General features: G+C 46.3%; 2 protein-coding genes across 2 annotated transcripts in view; one reads left to right on the top strand and one right to left on the bottom strand.

The window, feature by feature from the left end:
* Nucleotides 1-11,893, top strand: part of PDLIM1 (PDZ and LIM domain 1) — a 56,349-nt gene extending 44,456 nt beyond the window's left edge. Inside the window, exons 5-7 of the mRNA XM_050802822.1 lie at nucleotides 1,777-1,928; nucleotides 10,802-10,919; nucleotides 11,359-11,893. Coding sequence (XP_050658779.1) covers nucleotides 1,777-1,928; nucleotides 10,802-10,919; nucleotides 11,359-11,545 — 457 coding nt within the window. The 3' untranslated portion in view covers nucleotides 11,546-11,893. The remainder of the gene's footprint in view (nucleotides 1-1,776; nucleotides 1,929-10,801; nucleotides 10,920-11,358) is intronic.
* A 3,564-nt stretch (nucleotides 11,894-15,457) lies between these two features.
* On the bottom strand, nucleotides 15,458-18,954 carry LOC126962053 (histone H3.3A-like). Its single transcript, XM_050802830.1, has one exon. It carries the CDS (start codon nucleotides 15,916-15,918, stop codon nucleotides 15,508-15,510), a length of 411 nt encoding a protein of 136 aa, XP_050658787.1. The 5' UTR covers nucleotides 15,919-18,954; the 3' UTR covers nucleotides 15,458-15,507.
* Nucleotides 18,955-19,167: the final 213 nt, after the last annotated feature.

The raw sequence follows: 19,167 nt of genomic DNA, 5'->3' as shown, positions 1-19,167 counted from the left end.
CCTGGGGCTTACTTTCCAGGGGGAGACAGACAACAAAGAAATAAGGGAATGCAAGTGGAATCCATGGGGAGAGAGCAGGTAGGGAGTTAAGAGTGATGGTGGGGATGTGGTGGACTGTTTGGAGTCGGGGTCAGGAAGGCCTCTCTGAGGAGTGCACTTGAGCAAAGACCTGGATGAAGCATGGGAGCCATGACAACACCTGGGAAGGGCATTGCAAGCTGAGGGCACAGTAGGTGCATAGGCTGTGAAGCTAGTGTTTCCCAGGCACAGCAGGAAGCCTGGTCTCAGTAAAGTGAGCCAGGGCTCGCAGGGTATGTGTATGGAAGGAGAAGCGTGGGACACATATATGAGGGACTTTTTCCTCTGTGATAACATGTACTCCCAAAAAGTTTATTTTGATTAAACATATTTTAGTATTAAAACTAAATATTTTGTGCTAAGTCAAATGAGAATACATTGAGCCACAGCATGACATAGTCTGATTCATGTTTAAAATATCACTCTGGGCCAGACACTCTGGCCCATGCCTCTAATCCCAGCGCTTTGGGAGTCTGAGGCTGGAGGATCACTTGAGGCCAGGACTTTGAGACCAGCCTGGGCAACACAGCAAGACCCTGTCTCTACAAAAATAATGACAAAATTAGCGGTGGATGGTGGCACACCTGTAATCCTAGCCACTCAGGAGGCCGAGGCAGGAGGATTTATCTATTGAGGCCAGTAGTTCGAGGTTACAGTTATCTCTCATTGCACCACTGTACTCCAGCCTGGGTGATAAAGTGAGTCCCTGTCTCTAAAAAGCATGAAAAACATCGCTCTGATATTTTGAATACAGGCCATCACTCTGGCCTCTAGTCAAAAATAAGACTGTCCTTGGGCCGTCAGTGATAGTAGAGACAAGTCACGCATCTTGTCAGCTGTGCTGGTAAGGCACGGCATGGCTTGGACCTGGGGGAGTGGGGGAGGTGAGAAGGGCTCAGATGCAGGATAGATTTACAGGTATAGCTGATGAGAGACTACCGTCCTGTCACCGTCCACCACTTAGAAAGTGGAGCCCCGGGGGAAAGAGGCAGGCTCTGCCTGTCTTGTCCTGTTCTGGGTCACCCAGAATGACAGGAGGAAGGTGAGGAAGACAAGGCCTGGCTTGCCCAGTCCCTGGGCCTGAACATGAACACTTCACAAAGCACTTACATGTCCCATCCTTACTACCAACCTGTGAACCAGGCAAGGAAAGTACTGTTACCTCTGTGTTATAGGTGAGGAGACCCAAGCTCCTGGCCTTGAGAATTAGGAAGAATTTATAGACAGGGAAAGCACGGTGAGACCGTCGGGAATGGAGAACACTGTGATTCCTGCTCGTGAAAGCAATGTTTGTGGCCCATACAAGGGGGACCCGGCTGAGTTCTTCATGGTCGGGCTGTGGTTGACTTTTTTTTTTTTTTCTTCTTCTAAATTTTCTCTGGACATAATGCTGTTGATGGAATTTATAAAGAGATAGAGCATTCTCATTCCATGGGATTAGGCCCAAAAGTAATTGAGCTACTGAAGCTATTTAGAAGAAGAGCCTCTGATTGCATTGAAGCAGCAGCCAGCTCTGACGACAAAGACTTCTCAGTTTCACTGCGCTGGCAGCAGGTCTGTGGCTGATTTAGGAGAGGGCTTTGAGATCATTTCTATCCATCCTTCAAATCAGCAGTGTCTTTGCCTGGAGGAGGTTCCTGGTGAAGTTATTTTTAACTTCTGTCATGTCCTAATCAATTTTTCAAACATTCTTCACAGCTTAGACCATGCTCAGCCTCCAAGCAGCCTTGTCATCGACAAAGAATCTGAAGTTTACAAGATGCTTCAGGAGAAACAGGAGTTGAATGAGCCCCCGAAACAGTCCACGTCTTTCTTGGTTTTGCAGGAGATCCTGGAGTCTGAAGAAAAAGGTAATCAGCTCCATCTGCAGTCAGAGGCTCTTGTTGAAGGTCAGATGTGAGAGTCGGTCATTGCGGAAGCACAGGTGAACACACTCTGGAGTCGGCTTTGGAGGGCATGGGCTTTTAAAATGCTGAAATTCTTGCCGGGCGCGGTGGCTCAAGCCTGTAATCCCAGCACTTTGGGAGGCCGAGACGGGCGGATCACGAGGTCAGGAGATCGAGACCATCCTGGCTAACACAGTGAAACCCCGTCTCTACTAAAAAAATACAAAAAACTAGCCGGGCGAGGTGGCAGGCGCCTGTAGTCCCAGCTACTCGGGAGGCTGAGGCAGGAGAATGGCGTGAACCCGGGAGGCGGAGGTTGCAGTGAGCTGAGATCCGGCCACAGCACTCCAGCCTGGGCGACAGGGCAAGACTCCGTCTCAAAAAAAAAAAAAAAAAAAAAAAAAAAGCTGAAATTCTTTAAAAGAGATAGAGAGAGGAAGAGAGGGTGCTGACCACATTTTCTCATCTGGGTCTGTATTTAAGCAACTCCAGGCCTGGCCAACTGTGTCCTGTCATATGTACAAGAGGATGCTGAGGTTGGGGAGAGCCTGACTGCTGTGGGAGACTGTTGGTCTGTCCCTTGGCCATTCATTTGCTTTGAGCCCAGGAGCAATACCTTGGTGGTGGCTGAGGAAGGCGAGTGATGAAGGCCATGGGCAATGAGCAGCAGAATGAGAATGCATTAGCGCTCAGTGAAGCCAGGGGCTGGCTTTGCTTGGGGGCTTGTGTTTGCATTTGCTCTAGGGAGGGTGGCCTCTTGAGGGCCTGAGAGCACCCCCTTGTGGCCATGTTCTTACTTTGTGACCTGTGGCAAATCTCTGAACCTTCCCAGGCCTGTTTTCTCATCTGTCCATCAGGGATAAAAATCCTTTCCTTTAAGATTATCATAGTCATGAAATGGCATAAGTTGTGTAAAACATCCATCATTGTAACTGAGTGCTCGCTTCATAGTTATTGTGATGTCTGAAATGTCATGAAGACGCTTTCTTGTCCTTGGGGTGAGCTTTGATGTTGAGGCACCCAGGGTCACCCCGTAGGGTTCTGCAGGTCTCAGGAGACACGCTTCTCACTGAAGACATTATGTAACGTATACTTATTATGATCATGTTTAAGTGGATAGCTGTAAAATTATCTTCACTTAATAACAATGCTATACGTTGAAAAATTGTGACAGGTGCATGTATTGAAGAAGGGTTTATTCCCTTCACAAAGGTGACTGTGGATCAGCAGCCCTCACACCTGCTTCTTCCTGGGTGGTTCCTCATCAGCACCTCCTGTGATGCTCATGGGCTGCCTTTTCCAGAGAGCTGGGTTTTGTACCCTTCCTAGTCCCTGTGATGCCCAGTCCTCCACACTCTCTTCCTTTCTTGAGGCTTGGGCACTTCAGTGGGGTCTTGCTTTCTATGCCCTCTTTCTCTCTCTCATGGACCCATCTGCAAAGAGACAGTGGATGCCCCAGTGAGGGGACACCTTGTGATTGTGTGGGACCTGCCTCAGCCAGGCTGCAAAGGGATTGGCATGTTGGCTGAGAGGCTAGTGTCCTCTGGAAGATGAACCTCCCCCCTCAAAGTCCGCGGCTGAAGATTCAGCTTCCTGGGGAGCCCTTTCTGATAAGAAAGTTCCCTTCTGAACACACCCGACACCTGGGCTTCCTCCCCATTTGTGTGATTTCTTTAGAGACGGTGGCAATTTACAACCATAGGAAATCAGGAAACCATGGGCCATGTGTTTGCATGTGCTTCTTTTATGCTAAAATGATACTGTTCTACCACTGCTTTCCTCTTTTGCTTGGAGTAGCTGAGCAGCTGGGAAGTAGTGAACCATGCTTTGTATCAAGTTCCAGTATTAGCTTCACCTGACAAACAACTTGGGGGCCAACCCTTGAGGATGACAGCTTTGTTAAAACGTGGGAAACCACAGCTTATTTCACTCTTATGTGGATGTGAAACCCTTTAATGAGAGGCAAGGTCAAGTTCATCCATGCCCAAATAAACAAATGCTGCAGGGCTCATCTGGACTCACAGAGAAGGACCTGAGCATGGATTTGGAAGCTCCATGCTTTTCAAGATCTGGACTTCTATCCTGCATGCCAGCAACCAAATTTGTGGCTTCCATTCCCAAGTTTACTTCGTGGTCCTGGTTGGCAGCTGGTGTTCCAACCATCATGCTTACCTCCAGGTGACAGGGAGGAAGAAGGGAGATAAGGCTAACCGGGAGTCCCTATTTCAGATGAGCCAGCTTTCTCCTTCCTAGAAGTTCGACACTACTCTTCCATTTAAATTTTATTGACCGTGATTTAGTCACCTGGCTACACCTAGTTAAATGAGAGTCTGGGAATTAGGATTCTTTTTAAGAAAATTTTATCCCTTAGTCTGGATGGTTCTTGTCCCAAAGAGAATCAAGATTCTGCTGGAAGGGAAGAGGGAGATAGCAAATCTTATAGTTTCTCCTATATCTCTTAATGTGTACCTGCATTAAATCTTTACTGACTGTAACAGGATAAATTCCATTCTAAACATTCTTTACATGCAGAAGTCTCTTGGGGGAAGGAACCCAAATGCCTGTTTTTTTTTGTTGTTGTTGTTATTTGTTTGTTTGAGACAGAGTCTTGCTCTGTTGCCCAGGCTGGAGTGCAGTGGCACGATCTCGGCTCACTACAACCTCTGCTTCCCAGGTTGCAGCGATTCTCCTGCCTCAGCCTCCCAAGTATCTGAGATTACAGGTGTACACCACCATGCCCAGATAATTTTTGTATTTTTAGTAGAGATGGGATTTCTTCATATTGGCCAGGCTGGTCTTGAACTTGTGACCTCAGGTGATCCACTCGCCTGGACCTCCCAAAATGCTGGGATTACAGATGTGAGCCACTGCACCTGGCCCCAAATGTCTGTTTTTATTTGAGATAAAATGATGAAAGGTTAAGGCAGTAAAAGCAGTTGATGAGGGGTCCTGTTACTCAGAAAGACCTCTGGTTTAGAAAGCAGTGCTGCAGGGCAGAAAGAGGACTGGCATCCAGGATCTGCCTCTGACCTGCTGTGATTTCTGCACAGCTACAATGAAGCTAATAGCCAGGACCTGACGGGATTGTTTACAGGGTTAAGTGAAGCCGCGTCTGTAAACTGCCAGGTGCACAGTGAGTGAGGCCCCTGAAGGAAGCTTGGCTACAGCAGTATTTGGTCATAAACCTTGAAGACCCAACACAGCTGTCTCATTTTGGGTAAAATTCAGCCTCTAGGATAAAGGGCTCTTGGTTCCTCAAACTTCATCTTGTTCTGGATCAAATTCCAAAACTTGCAGGCAGAAGAAGCCGTTATATTAAAAAAAAAAAATGGTGAAATATACTTAACATAAAATTTACCATCTTAACAAATTTTAAGCGTACAATTTAGTGGTATTAAGTACATTTATGTGATTGTGCTATTATCACCACCATCCATCCATAGAACTCTTTTATTTTGCAACACTGAAACTGTTCTCATTAAAGAGTATCTCCCCACTCCTCCCTCTTCCCAACTCCTGGTAACCACCCTCCTGCTTGTCTCTATGAATTTGACTACTCTAAATCTCTTATATAAGTGGCGTCATGCAGTAGTTGTCCTTTTGGGCCTGGCTTAGTTCACTTAGCATAATATCCTCAAGGTTCATCCATGTAGCATGTATCAGAAATTCTTTCCATTTTAAGGCAGAATATTATTCCATTGTTTGTGTATACTACATTTTATTTATCCATTCCTGTGTCCATAGAAGGAGACTTTTAATGATTGGAGGTTTAGAAGGAGCAGTCATAGGCTGAGAAAACAGTGGTGGCCAGAGGCTCTGATATGAGAAAGCTGGAGACTTATTCAGCAAGTACCAAAGCTCGTTTTGGCTGGTGCCCAGGGTTCCAGGTGAATCCTTGGGTGATCTCGAGTTAGATACGGGGGACCACCAGGTGCAAGGTTAAGAATCATGAACTTGATTCTAAAGGCAGTGTGGAGCCACGCAAGGGTGTGGAGCCATGCAAGGGTGTGGAGCCATGCAAGGTTGTTGAGCAGTGAAGTGGACAGAAAAACAGCTGTGATTTAGCTAATTTTCACTTTTTTTCCAGAAATATTTGGGATACAGCGTTCACTGGAAGAAGAGAAATTTGGAAATTTTTGTAGTTGCCTGGAGTTCAAAGGAAGCTAGTATTTTCACTGTAAGCTAGTTGAGAAGAAAGGAAGAGAGATTTCTTTGGATTAGCAGTGCTGGCTGGATATGTGAGAGAAAAAAACCTTGAAGCCAGCAGGTGGCGCTGTAGGGCTGAACAGGCCATAGTGAATCTTGTGTTGGGCAGGCGGCCTTCTCCGCCCCAGCTGTGCTCAGTTTTATCCAGGTCAAGTCTCTTCATTCTAGAAACAGATGTGGATTCTCCCACCAAGTGGAGATTTCATGTCCCTCCTGGCTTTTTCTCATTCTACCCTTTTGCAGCCTCTCTTCTTTCCTGGTGATTTTTCTGTGGATTGAGTGGATTCCAGGTCTTTAAGTGTGAAATGTGAAAAAACCCATTGGATAAGAGAGCCCCACATCACTGAGCTGGTTCTCAGCCCAATCAGTGCCTTTGCAAACTGCCCAGGTATGTAGAGATGCTGCCATTTTCTTCTTGTCGTGGGCAGGCAGCCAGATGTCTTCATCAGCCAGAAAATGAGGGAATCCGTTTGGGATGCTGGAGGCATGATTCTTAGACAAGATGCTCCCCAGGCCCTTCTGAGATCCCTTTAGGCAGGGCCAGGATCAGCGTGAGGTGAGGGAGGCACTGCTTTGAGTGCATAAATTTTTGTTTTTTTAGGCCGCTCTGTCGCCCATGTTGGAGTTCAGTGGCGTGATCTCAGCTCACCGCAACCTCCGCCTCCTGGGTTCAAGCCATTCTCCTGCCTCAGCCTCCCAAGTAGCTGGGACTACAGGCATGTGCCACAATGCCTGGCTAGTTTTTGTATTTTTAGTAGAGATAGGGTTTCACCATGTTGACCAGGCTGGTCTCGAACTCCTGACCTCAAGTGATCTGCCCGCCTTGGCCTTCCAAAGTGCTGGGATTACAGGCATGAGCCAGCATGCCCGGCCTTGAGTGCAGAATTTAAGGGGGCACTGGAAAACTCAATAATCAAGACAAAAATGACATTTAAATGCAATATTAAAAAAAATACAGGTAAAATATGTGATGAATAAAATTGGAGCTTTGGCCTCCTCCCAAAGGAAGGGAGGAAGGCTTGGGAAGGGCAAGAAGGTGCCTTAGGCTCAGGGAGAACAGAAGTACCAAGGTGGTTTCTCCTTATGCACCTGCTGGTGGGGCAGAACTGAGTCTTCCCCAAGCCCATCCGTAGAGCTCACCACTTAAAACTACGGAGCCTCCTAATGTCTGCCCCATCTCATGTGCTGCCAGGTGGACATCTGTATGCATCGGTTCCCAGTGATGAACAGTCCCAGCTCTGAGGGGGGAAGCCTAAGTCTGAGCCATGACACCATGATAGGGCTGTTGAGAGTTCAGGCTGCATTCACATATACCCTCTTGTTGTTCCCCATAAGCCAGCCAAGTACCCCAAACCATCTCTCATATTGTATTAGTCAGCAGTGGGTAACCTGTATTTCTGAGGGCTACCGGACAACTGTGGCTCTGCTGGGCTTGGCAGGGCTGGACCAGGCCCCCTGAGGCCTCTCATTCAAGCCCCGGGAAGGGAGAGGCACTCTGGTGCTTGCTGTTTTCATGGCAGAGGCAATAGCTCTATGGGGACAGGGCCAAACCACACTAGAGCCCTTAGTGCTTTTGCCGGTACAGAGCTCACATGTGCTCACGCTGGCCAAAGGCTGGGGATGGGGAAGTCTACTCCATTGACAGCAGGGTCTCTCAGCCTTGGTGCTATTGACATTTTGGGCCATATGAGTCCTTGTTGTGGGGCTGCCCTGTGTATTTTGGGATGTTCAGCAGCATCCCTGACCTCTGCCCACTGGACGCCAGTGGCACCCCCTTTCAGTGTGACAATCGAAACTGCTCTCTAGGAGACACAATTGCCCCCAATAGGGAACCACTGACAGGAGGTAAGCATGGCAAGAGACGGGCGGGGTAATTGTGGTCAAAATACAGTCAACCATGTATAAACACCCCTTGTTGCCAGGTGCAGCAGCTACTGGAGAAGCTGTGGTGGGAGGATCGCTGGAGGGCAGGACTTTGAGACACAACATAGCGAGACGCTATCTCTAATCAGTAAAAATAAAAAAATTAATAAATGTCCATTGTGTGAACATGTGTCTCAATTTTTGGTTTGGAAGTATTGGTCAGCATACAGGGACTCTTTCTGAAAGGACAAGAGAGCTAAGGCCCTTGTCTGTCAGCCCCACGATTGCCCAGCGTGACTGCAGTCACAGGGTGACCCTCTCCTCATCCCCTCGCCTGGCACAGGAAGCTGTTTCTTTGCTCTTGTTCAGTGGTTCTTGGATCAACAGCAACTGGGAACTTGTTGGAAATGCAAAGTCTTAGGCCCCATCCTGGGCCTTCTGGATCGGAAACTCTAGGGGTGGGGCCCAGCAATCTGTGTGTTAACCAGGCCTCCAGGTGATTTTTACCATTATTAATAGCTACCATGGTACAGGGCTTTGTTACCTAAGATGTGATGAGCTGGGCCTTAGGCAGCTCAGCATCTAGCTACTAGGGGCTTATTTTACATGCACCAGGCTGTCTACAGAAAGGTTCCTTCCTCTGATCTGTAGGAGATGATTGTCATCTGGCTGCTGTAGCATGCTGTACTCTGATGGTTTTGTTCTTTCTGTGATGTGGATTTCTTTTCTTTTTTAAAAACTTTATTTATTTTTAAATTTCCAACATTTAAGTTCAGGGGTACACGTGCAGGATGTGCAGGTTTGTTACATAGGTAACGATGTGCCATGATGGTTTGCTGCACAGATCATCCCATCACCTAGATATTAAGCCCAGCATCCATCAGCCATTCTTCCAGATGCTCTCCCTCCCCTATTCCCCACCATCTGACAGGCCCCAGTGTGTCTTGTCCCCCGACCATGTGTCCATGTGTTCTCATCATTCAGCCCCCACTTGCAAGTGAGAACATGTGGTATATAGTTTTGTGTTCCAGCATTAGTTTGCTGAGGGTAATGGCGTCCAGTTCCATCCATGTCCCTGCAAAGGACAAGATCTCATTCCTTTTTATGGCTGCATAGTACTCCCTGGTGTATATGTGTCACATTTTCTTTATCCAATCTATCATTGATGGGAATTTAGGTTGATTCTATGTCTTTGCTATGGTGAATGGTGCTGTGATGAACATAAGAGGGCATATATCTTTATGATAGAATGATTTACATTCCTTTAGGTATACACCCATTAATGGGATTGCTGGGTTGAATGGTATTTGTGCTTCTAGGTCGTGGAGGAATCACCACACTATCTTCCACAGTGTTTGAACTAATTTACACCCCACCAACAGTGTAAAAGCGTTCTTTTTTTCTCCACAACCTTGCCAGCATCTGTTGTTTTTTGACTTTTTAATAATAGCCATTCGGACTGGCATGAGTTGGTATCTCATTGTGGTTTTGATTTGTATTTCTCTAATGATCAGTGATGTCGAACTTTTTTTCATGTTTGTTGGCCGCATGTATGTCTTCTTTTGAAAAGTTCTGTTCTTTGCCCATTTTTTAATGGGGTTCTGTTCATGTTCTTTGCCCTTTTTTTTTTTTTTTTTTTTTTGAGACAGAGTCTTGCCCTGTCACCCAGGCTGGAGTGCAGTGGCACAATCTTGGCCCACTGCAACTTCTGCCTCCTGGGTGATTCTCTTGCCTCAGCCTCCTGAGTAGCTGGAACTATAGGTGCATGCCACCACACCTGGCTAATTTTTGTAATTTTAGTAGAGGCGGGGGTTTGACTATGTTGGCCAGGCTATTCTCAAACTCCTGACCTCAGGTGACCCACCCACCTTGGCCTCCCAAAGTGTTGGGATTACAGAAGTGAGCCACTGTGCCCGGCTTATTTTTTTCTTGTAAATTTGTTTAAGTTCCTTGTAGATGCTGGATAATAGATCTTTGTCAGATGGATAGATTGCAAAATTTTTCTCCCATTCTGTAGGTTGTCTCTTCATTCTGATGATAGTTTCTTTTGCTGTGCAGAAGCTCTTTAGTTTAATTAGATCACATTTGTCAATTTTTGCTTTTGTTACAATTGCTTTTGGAGTCTTCATCATGAAATCTTTGCTCATGCCCATGTCCTGAATGGTATTGCCTAGATTTTCTTCTAGTGTTTTTATAGTTTTGGGCTTTACATTTAAGTCTTTAATCCATCTTGAGCTGATTTTTGTATATGGTGTAAAGAAGGGATCCAGTTTCAATTTTCTGCATATGGTTAGCCAGGTCTCCCAGCACCATTTATTAAATAGGGAATCCTTTCCTCATTGCTTGTTTTTTGTCAGGTTTGTCAAAGATCAGATGGTTGTAGGTGTGTGGTCTCATTTCTGGGTTCTCTATTCTGTTCCATTGGTGTACGTGTCTATTCTTCTATCAGTACCATGTTGTTTTGGTTACTGTAGCCTTGTAATATAGTTTGAAGTTGGGTGGCATGATGCTTCCAGCTTTGTTGTTTTTGCTTAGGATTGTCTTGGCTTATTGGGCTTTTTTTTTTGGCCAGGTGTCAATCTCCTGTTTTATAGAAAAACAAACTGGGGACCAGAGAGGTTAAGTAACTTGCCCAGAATCACACAGCAGAGTCACTCCAGTTCCCATGGCCTTGCTTGAACATATATTTATAACTGCTTCTGAAGAGCTGAGTGATACTTAAGCAATTCTGCCCTTCCTGGCCAATGAGTGTGTTTTCCTCATTTCAGGGGATCCCAACAAGCCCTCAGGATTCAGAAGTGTTAAAGCTCCTGTCACTAAAGTGGCTGCATCGATTGGAAATGCTCAGAAGTTGCCTATGTGTGACAAATGTGGCACTGGGATTGTGTGAGTATCTGCTTCCCACAGCCTTTGTAGACCCTGCAGGTTGGGTAAACCATGAAAATGTGGAAAGTGCTGGATGTTGCACATTTTGCTTGTGAAGGAGACAAATCCGTCCCAGAAAAATGCAGCAGAGAGACCAGGAAAGTCCCGTGTCCCAGAGCCAGGTTGTGAAGGTTTTCCTTCACTGTGGAGCCCTTAGGTTATGAACATGTAAAATGAGAAAAATCAGGGCTGCCCTGTTGAAGTAGGAGGGGTTTTTGGAAAAATGTCTCTGGACCCTGGGAAGGAGAAGCAAGTCCCTTATGATTGGAGGCCAGTTGGGAGGCCCTGGTTTCTGGGTGAAGCCCCAGGCCCCTGCTCAGGAAGGATGGTGCCACCTGCTCGGGTGCCACCTGCAGGTGCTTGTCACTGATGGAGTCCCTTCCCTGCCTTGCTTCTGTAGCGGTGTGTTCGTGAAGCTGCGGGACCATCACCGCCACCCTGAGTGTTACGTGTGCACTGACTGTGGCACCAACCTGAAACAGAAGGGCCATTTCTTTGTGGAGGATCAAATCTACTGTGAGAAGCATGCCCGGGAGCGAGTCACACCACCTGAGGGCTATGAAGTGGTCACCGTGTTCCCCAAGTGACCCAGCAGATCTGACCACTGTTCTCCAGCCGGCCTCTGCCGCAGCTTTTTCTCTCAGTGTTCTGGCCCTCTCCTCTCTTGAAAGTCTCTGCTTACTTTGGGTTTCCCTCTGCTTCTAAAACATTGAGTTCCCTCCCCGCCTTGGTTAATTGACTCACACCAGCTGTGCGATGCCTGCTTTTACAATGAAAGGAAAACTGTTTTGTTCAGTGTCCCCTTGTCAGCAACACCATATCCCTTCCTCCCCTCTGTTCTTCTCTGCTGCATTTGGACATCAGCCAAATTTGAACCCAATCAAATATAATGTGTCTGACGTTGATTTTGTTTTTACTCAATAAATTTATAGACTCCAAAGCAGTGTGGTGTCTGTTATCTGATCATGTGTGGCGTTTCCTACTCAAGCCTGATGAGAGTTCTGAAGCCTGTCTTCTTGTTTTGGGTTTCTTGCTTCTCAAATAATAGGTGGGAGCGTTAGCAGTTGGCTTGGAAACATTCCCTAGTAAGTCCCTCTTCAGTCTGGTTGCTGACATCACAGCTGCTCCCCTTTGTGAGGGGCAGCAACCTCAGGAAAGTGTCCCGCAGCAGCAGAGAGGCCAGGACATGGCCACTGTGTCCTCCTCACAGAGGAGACTGGGGACCCTGGCTGCTAAGAAAGAGTCCTGAGTCAAGATCTGAGGTCACCACAGTTCATCTCCTGGTGACTAATCCCTCATAGGGTCAGTTGAGCAAACAGTGGTGCCCCCATCCCTCCAGACACTGAGACTAAGTTATATGAGAGGCAGACAGGGTACTCCAGGCAACCCTCCTTCCTCCAAAGGAGCAACCGTCTATTCTTGAGCATGCCCACCACCCTCACTAATCGTTCATGACCTTTAATTATGAATGCACTAACGTGGTACATACTCTAAGCATAAGAATTTTAATCAGTACCAGGATTTCATACCACAGACTCTGAAGCCAGAATGTACGATGGACAGTTTATGCACATGAGCCATTTTAGTGCCACAACAAGCAGAACTAAACTGTTCAGGCAGAAAATCATGTCATGTTAAAGCTCTTGATTTTTTTTTTTTTTTTGGCAGTTAATGAGTTCTTTCTTTAAACCCCATCTGTTTCTACACTTGTAAAAGTCAAGGAGGCTTAAACTTTGCAATTCTTAGAAATCAACATAAAATGAAAAGTCTCTGAACCACAGCAGGTCTGACTCATTTACAAAGACATTAACAGTTATGATTTGGATTTTGATTGTATGGAATAGATGAGTCATAGATTCTTAGAACTTTCTCTAATCCCTCTCCTCAGATACTGTGCCAATCAAATGTCTGACATTTGTCAGTATTACTTCTTAGGTGTGGGTCTTTCATACAGATATCTTGGCTTCCAGGGGAGGCCAAATACTAACAATTTCAGGTGACCATTATTACTATTCAATATAGCCTGTATGAGGAGTTCATTTCCTGATTGAATAAATGAAACAGAATTGTCAGCATTACCACCCCTAAGTGCAAGCTGTGTGATGTGGCAAAGAAGCCCTTCCCTTTGGCCCCCAGTATTTGGCACATACAAATATTTACTGCTCTGCCAGGTGTGGTGGCCCACGCCTGTAATCCCAGCACTTTGGGAGGCTGAAGCGGGTGGATCACTTGAGGTCAGGAGTTTCAGACCAGCTTGGCCAACATGGTGAAACCCTGTCTCTACTAAAAATACAAAAGTTTGCTGGGCGTAGTGGTGCATGCCTGCAGTTCCAGCTACTCCGGAGGCTGAGGCAGGAGAATCACTTGAACCTGGGAGGTAGAGGTTGCAGTGAGGCGAGATCGCGTCACTGCACTCCAGCCTGGGCAACAGAGTGAGACTCTGTCTCAAAAAAAAAAAAAAAAAAAAAAAAATATATATATATATATATGTGTGTGTGTGTGTGTATATATGTGTGTGTATATATATATGTGTGTGTGTGTATATATATACACAAAAAACTGTTGAGAGCAATTTGTGATTTGGCCTATTTTTTTGTGCTTCATGCCTACCATATTTATCTGATTGTTTCTCTTTCATGCTTCCTCTAAAAGGAAAGAAGATTGGAAGGAACAGTCTAACTCTATAGCCATCTTTAATTACTAAGCTTTCAGAAAATTTCCTGAAAAGGAAAAAGTCAGCCAGAGTCATGCAGACTTTGGTCAAGCTGTTTTCTCTGACTTGGTATGCTCTTCCTGCACCTCTGGATTACTTAACGTTTAATAAAGTTCTGTTGTCTTTTGAGATTGAGCCACCCCCTCCTCCAGACAGGCTTCCTGACTGCCCAGCATGACTTGGATGCGACTCTCCTATGCTCCCATACCCAGGGGACACCTCCTTCTTGGCATGCATCACACAAGACACTAATCACTCATCTCCTGAAAGGAAAGAAGCTTCCATGAGAGCTGATCCTTTGTCTTTTTCAGCTTTTTCTCCTTGGCACTCAGCTCAGTACCTCACAAGTGGCAGATAGTCCACAAGCTAGGTAAATCTGTAAATGGGTGATTGCTGCTTCATTGCTGTCAAATAGAAGTATGATGCAAGGCATAAATGTAATTTAAAATTCTCTAGTAGCATTGTGAAAAGAAAAAAGCAGGTAAAATTAATTGTAATAATACTTTCTTTTTCTGAGATGGAATCTAGCTCTGTTGCCCAGGCTGGAGTACAGTGGCACAATCTTGGCTCACTGCAACCTCCACCTCCCAGGTTCAAGCCATTCTCCTGCCTTAGTCTCCCAAGTAGCTGGGATTACAGGCACGCACCACTATGCCCAGCTAATTTTTGTATTTTTAGTAGGGAAGGGGTTTCACTGTGTTGGCCAGGTTGGTCTCGAACTCCTGACCTTGTGATCCACCCACCTTGGCCTCCCAAAGTGCTGGGATTACAAGTATGAGCCACCACGCCTGGCCAATAATACTTTCTTTGTTATTTTTTTGAGACAAGGTCTTGCTCTGTCATCCAGGCTGGAGTGCAGTGGCACAATCATGGCTTCCTTGACCTCCTGGTCTCAAGTGATCCTCCCACCTCAGTCTCCTGAGTAGTTGGGACTACAGGCACAAGCCACCATGCCTGTAGTTATACACATGCACAAAAAAATAGGCCACCATGCCTGTAGTTATACACATGCACAAAAAATAGGCCAAATCACAAATTGCTCTCAACAGTTACATATATATATTTTTTAATATATATAATTTTTATTTATTTTGGATCCCTTCCATTTTGGAAATTATATAAAAAATATAATTTTTATATTTTTAAATAGAGGTGGGGTTTCGCTATGTTGCCCAGGGTGATCTTGAGCTCCTGGGCTCAAGCGATTAGCCCACCTCAGCCTCTCAGAGTGCTGACATTACAAGTGTGAGCCACCATGCCCAGCCAATAATACATTTTATATAATGCTATATATGCAAAGTATTATCGTTTCTTTTTTTTTTTTTATAGTTTAAAGTATTTTAATAGCAAACTTACAGGAACAGCACAGAAGACAGACAACATTAAAAACATGTACTTGCATGTGGGACAACTCAGAAAAGGATAGTGAATGGATGGAATCTACTGTATGATAAAAATGCTACAAACACCATTTAGTTGCCATCAATAAGAAATGTACTTGTTTTAAAAAAATCTAAATGCTGGCATTGTCCAGAAAAATTTAACAGGTTTATTTATAATTATAAAGTTGAACCGCTGAAACTTGTTCACTGAAACATTTTAACTTGCATTAATGCTTTACGCCTCTGCATTTATATTAAAAATTCACACACAAATGAAAATGGAAAAACTGCCAATACCTGATTTCTGTCCCCTATTTTTCCACTCGCAATCATATACTTAGGTACCTTTTGACCCCATGGAAAAAAAAAATCTAACGTTCAGAACTACCAATAACAGGAAGAAATCTTTTTTTTTTTTTTTTAAGAATGAAATGTTTCCTATCATAGTGGATTTTTAAGCACGTTCTCCACGTATGCGGCGTGCTAGCTGGACGTCTTTTGGCATAATTGTTACACGTTTGGCATGGATAGCACACAGGTTGGTGTCTTCAAAAAGGCCAACCAGATAGGCCTCACTTGCCTCCTGCAAAGTGCCCATAGCTGCGCTCTGGAAGCGCAGATCTGTTTTAAAGTCCTGAGCAATTTCTCGCACCAGACGCTGGAAGGGAAGTTTGGGAATCAGAAGTTCAGTGGACTTCTGATAACGTCTAATTTCACGGAGCGCCACAGTAGCAGGGCTGTAACGATGAGGTTTCTTCACCCCTCCGGTAGAGGGCGCACAGTAGCGATCGGCTTTTGTAGCCAGTTGCTTCCTGGGTGCTTTACCACCGGTCAATTTGCGGGCAGTCTGCTTTGTACGAGCCATGGTACAGAGCCCTCCTTACTTACCCCCCTACTCCTTCGGCTGGAGCTCGGGGAGCGAGAGGCAGCGCGGCGGCGGCTGCGAACACAATTGTATTACCATTTCAACATTTGTCATAAGCCACATTTCAAGTGCTCAGTAGACACATGGGGGTAGTGGCTACTGTATTGAACAACACAACTTTAAACTCATCTTAAAGACATTTTGGATTTCTGCTTCCCTTCAAGGCTGCCAGTTTTGATCTGGCCCACAGCAGAAGAGTGATCTGCAGCAGGTGCAGGCTGTGTGGTAGAAGTGGCTCTGTGCTTGGTTCATATGATCTAGGAGATCCTATGATGTCAGAGTTTTCAAGATGGTGAACCAGTGGGAGAATAAAAACCCAAGCCCCTTGGGTTCTAGAACAAGACTGCCATCTGCAGTACAGAACTTTATGCTTTTCATAAAATAACTCCTGGCATTCTTCCATAGCTTGGATAGAGACAAAACCCTGACCGTGGGACATCAGGTGGCAGAACTGCTCATCATGATTTGGGTTCTCTCATTCTCATTAGGTCAGAAGGTCAGGCATCTCCAAGAGCAATCCCTCATGAGATGGAAGGACGACTTGAGCAGGGCTGAAGGAAATACGTGAACTGTAGGAGCACAGAAGCCTGGATCCTCATGCTGTCTACTGCTGTGCCCCTCCCTCAGCTCTTCCCCATGGCTGATAGGGGATCCCATATGAGCAGCAGATGGTGGAAGAGGAAGCCCACACTTGATTCATGGATGAGTTGGCTAGGCATGTGGGGGCATGCTGAAATGGTGGCTGCACTGCTGTACTTCTTGAGCTGGCCTTGTAAGAAGAAAAGAAGTCCTCCCACTAGGCAGAGCTTCCGGTAGTGTTCCTAATGATCTACTTTCTGTGGCAAGAGGAGTGGCTTCAGTATAAATGTGTCTGGACTTATGGACAGTGGTGAATGACGTGGTTGGCTGATCAGAGGGGAAAGATGAGAAGATCAGGACGAGGAGGTCTGGCGTAGAGGAATGTGGATGGACCTCTGTTAACCCTCATTAGAATAAACCATGGAAGAGATAGTAAGGGATCAGGTTGACAAAATGAATTAGCCAATGGACATGAGCCAGCCTGTTGTTGGCCACCCCTATGTTGGCATAATGGGTGCGTGGGTGGAGTAGCCATGATTGTCGGCGATAGAGGCTCTACGTGGTTGCAGTAAAGATGGGCTTCTATTTCAAGGCCAATCTAGCTATTGCTGCTGCCAAATGTTTAACCTTCCAGCAAGAATGACCAACTGAACAGTGCTATCTTTGAAGACACCAGCGAAGCCGCTTGGTGGCAAGCTGACTAGCTTGGATCCCTTCCATTTTGGAAAGTGCAATGATTTATGTATTTAGTCAGAAATAGACCCATATAGTATGTTGGGTTTGCCTTTGCTGCCCACAGGGCCTCAAACACAACACTTTCTGAGGACATAAAGACCTTTAGATCCACCAGCGCAGGACCCCACACGGCCTTGTGGGACCAAGGACCCATTTTACTGCAAAGGAGGCACAGCAGTGGGCACATGACCACGGAGTCCACTGGATCTATCACATTCTGCACCACCCAGAAATGGCCAACATAAAAGAGCGATGGTATGGCCTGTTGAAGACATAGTTGAAATGCCAATTTATATACGTGCCCTTGTGAGTGTAGAGCGCCATTTTCTAGAATGTAGGAGCACTCAATCGGTGAAATTTACTTGGTGCTGTGTCCTCAAGAGATAGACTGAGTACAGGAGCAAGGGGGACAGCAAGAGCATTCCTGCTCAGGATAACTCCTTGTGACCCACTTGGGGAATCAGTACTCCCCACACGATTATCAATTATGAAAACAAAAACAATTAAAAAATTCTTTCAGCTTTTTTTTTTTTAAGCAGGCAGGAAAGAGGGCACCTGAACATCTTATCTAAATTTTTTTCCGTGTAAACTTATATGAAAGAATTTGGAGTGGGACTTCATGGGTTCAAATCCTGGCTCCACTTCTTGATCACTGTATAACATGGATAAGTCATGTAATCTCTCTGAACCTTAGTTTACTCATCTGTAGACAGATTAGTAATAACAGGAGATTGACAGCTCAGGGAGAACTCAAAGCACAGGGTTGTCCCTGGTAAACACACAACTTTGGCCAGGTATGGTGGCTCACGCCTGTAATCCCAGCACTTTGGGAGGCTGAGGCAGGCGGATCACCTGAGGTCTGGAGTTAGACACCAGCCTGGCCAACATGGTGAAACCCTATCTCTACTTAAAAAAAACAAAAAAAACAAAACAAACAAAAAAAATCCGGGCGTGGTGGCGGGCGCCTGTAATCAATCGTAGCTGAGGCAGGGGACTCGCTTGAACCCAGGAGGCAGAGGTTGCAGTGAGCCGATATTGCGCCATTACACTCCAGCCTGGGCGACAATAGCGAGACTCAGTCTCAAAAAAACAACAAAAAAAAGCACGCAACTTTTATATTTAGCCTTGATGAGTCCCGGAGGTACAATTTCTACCTGGTTAACTGGATACATCTCACCTCTTCCCTGGTTTTGCCCCTTCCTCAGGCTCGCAGAAAGACGTCGTCCTCGCAGATGTTTTAAAAATACTATGCACCAGTCTGTAGGAGAGGGCGCAGGGGGTTGGCGAGGCAATCTCGGCCTGAGCGCCTCTGGCTTTCCTTTTGGAGGAAGCGCCCCCTCCACGAGCACACGCGCGCCTCTGAAGGGGACGGAGCTGCGCATGCGCGGCAGAGTCGCACTGCGTAGCCAGATTCAGGCGCGGCCACGCGTGAGTCTCCGAGGTTCCTTGCGGGCCGGCGTCCCAAGCCGAGGGTAGTGGCGACCTGCTTTCCAGAAAGGCCGCACAACAGGCTCAGCTCTGCTCGCGAGCAGGAGGCGACGGCAGAGGAAACTTCAACTCGATAAAGTTCCCGGTCGCGGGAACATTTGCCTCCTCCTGCCACTCACCGCCTCTGCTCTGGTCCCTCCCTCCAGGAATCTTCATAGCGTCCTTTCGCCCCACCCTCTCTCATCCCGCGTCTTCCATATTTGCCCCAGCTTGGCTCAGGGCCACAGTTCTGCACTCTTAAGCGGGCGGCGCCACCTGCAGTTGTTTCTACGCGGGAAATAGGGCAGCCGCATCCCCGCACTGCCGAGTGCCCAAGGATGGTAAGCCGGGGAGGGCAAGCATCTTCTTTTCAGGGATTCTGATCTCACTATACGAAGCGGAAAGAAC

This window comes from Macaca thibetana, chromosome 9 (assembly GCF_024542745.1).
Source record: "Macaca thibetana thibetana isolate TM-01 chromosome 9, ASM2454274v1, whole genome shotgun sequence".
NCBI lineage: Eukaryota > Metazoa > Chordata > Mammalia > Primates > Cercopithecidae > Macaca > Macaca thibetana.
The sequence above is the reverse complement of the archived record's forward strand: the minus strand, read 5'-3'. Positions and strand labels throughout refer to the sequence as shown.

What these genes read in the sequence shown, in the direction of transcription:
- LOC126962053 (XM_050802830.1), bottom strand. Translation starts at nt 15,918, where the DNA reads ATGGCTCGTACAAAGCAGACTGCCCGCAAATTGACCGGTGGTAAAGCA.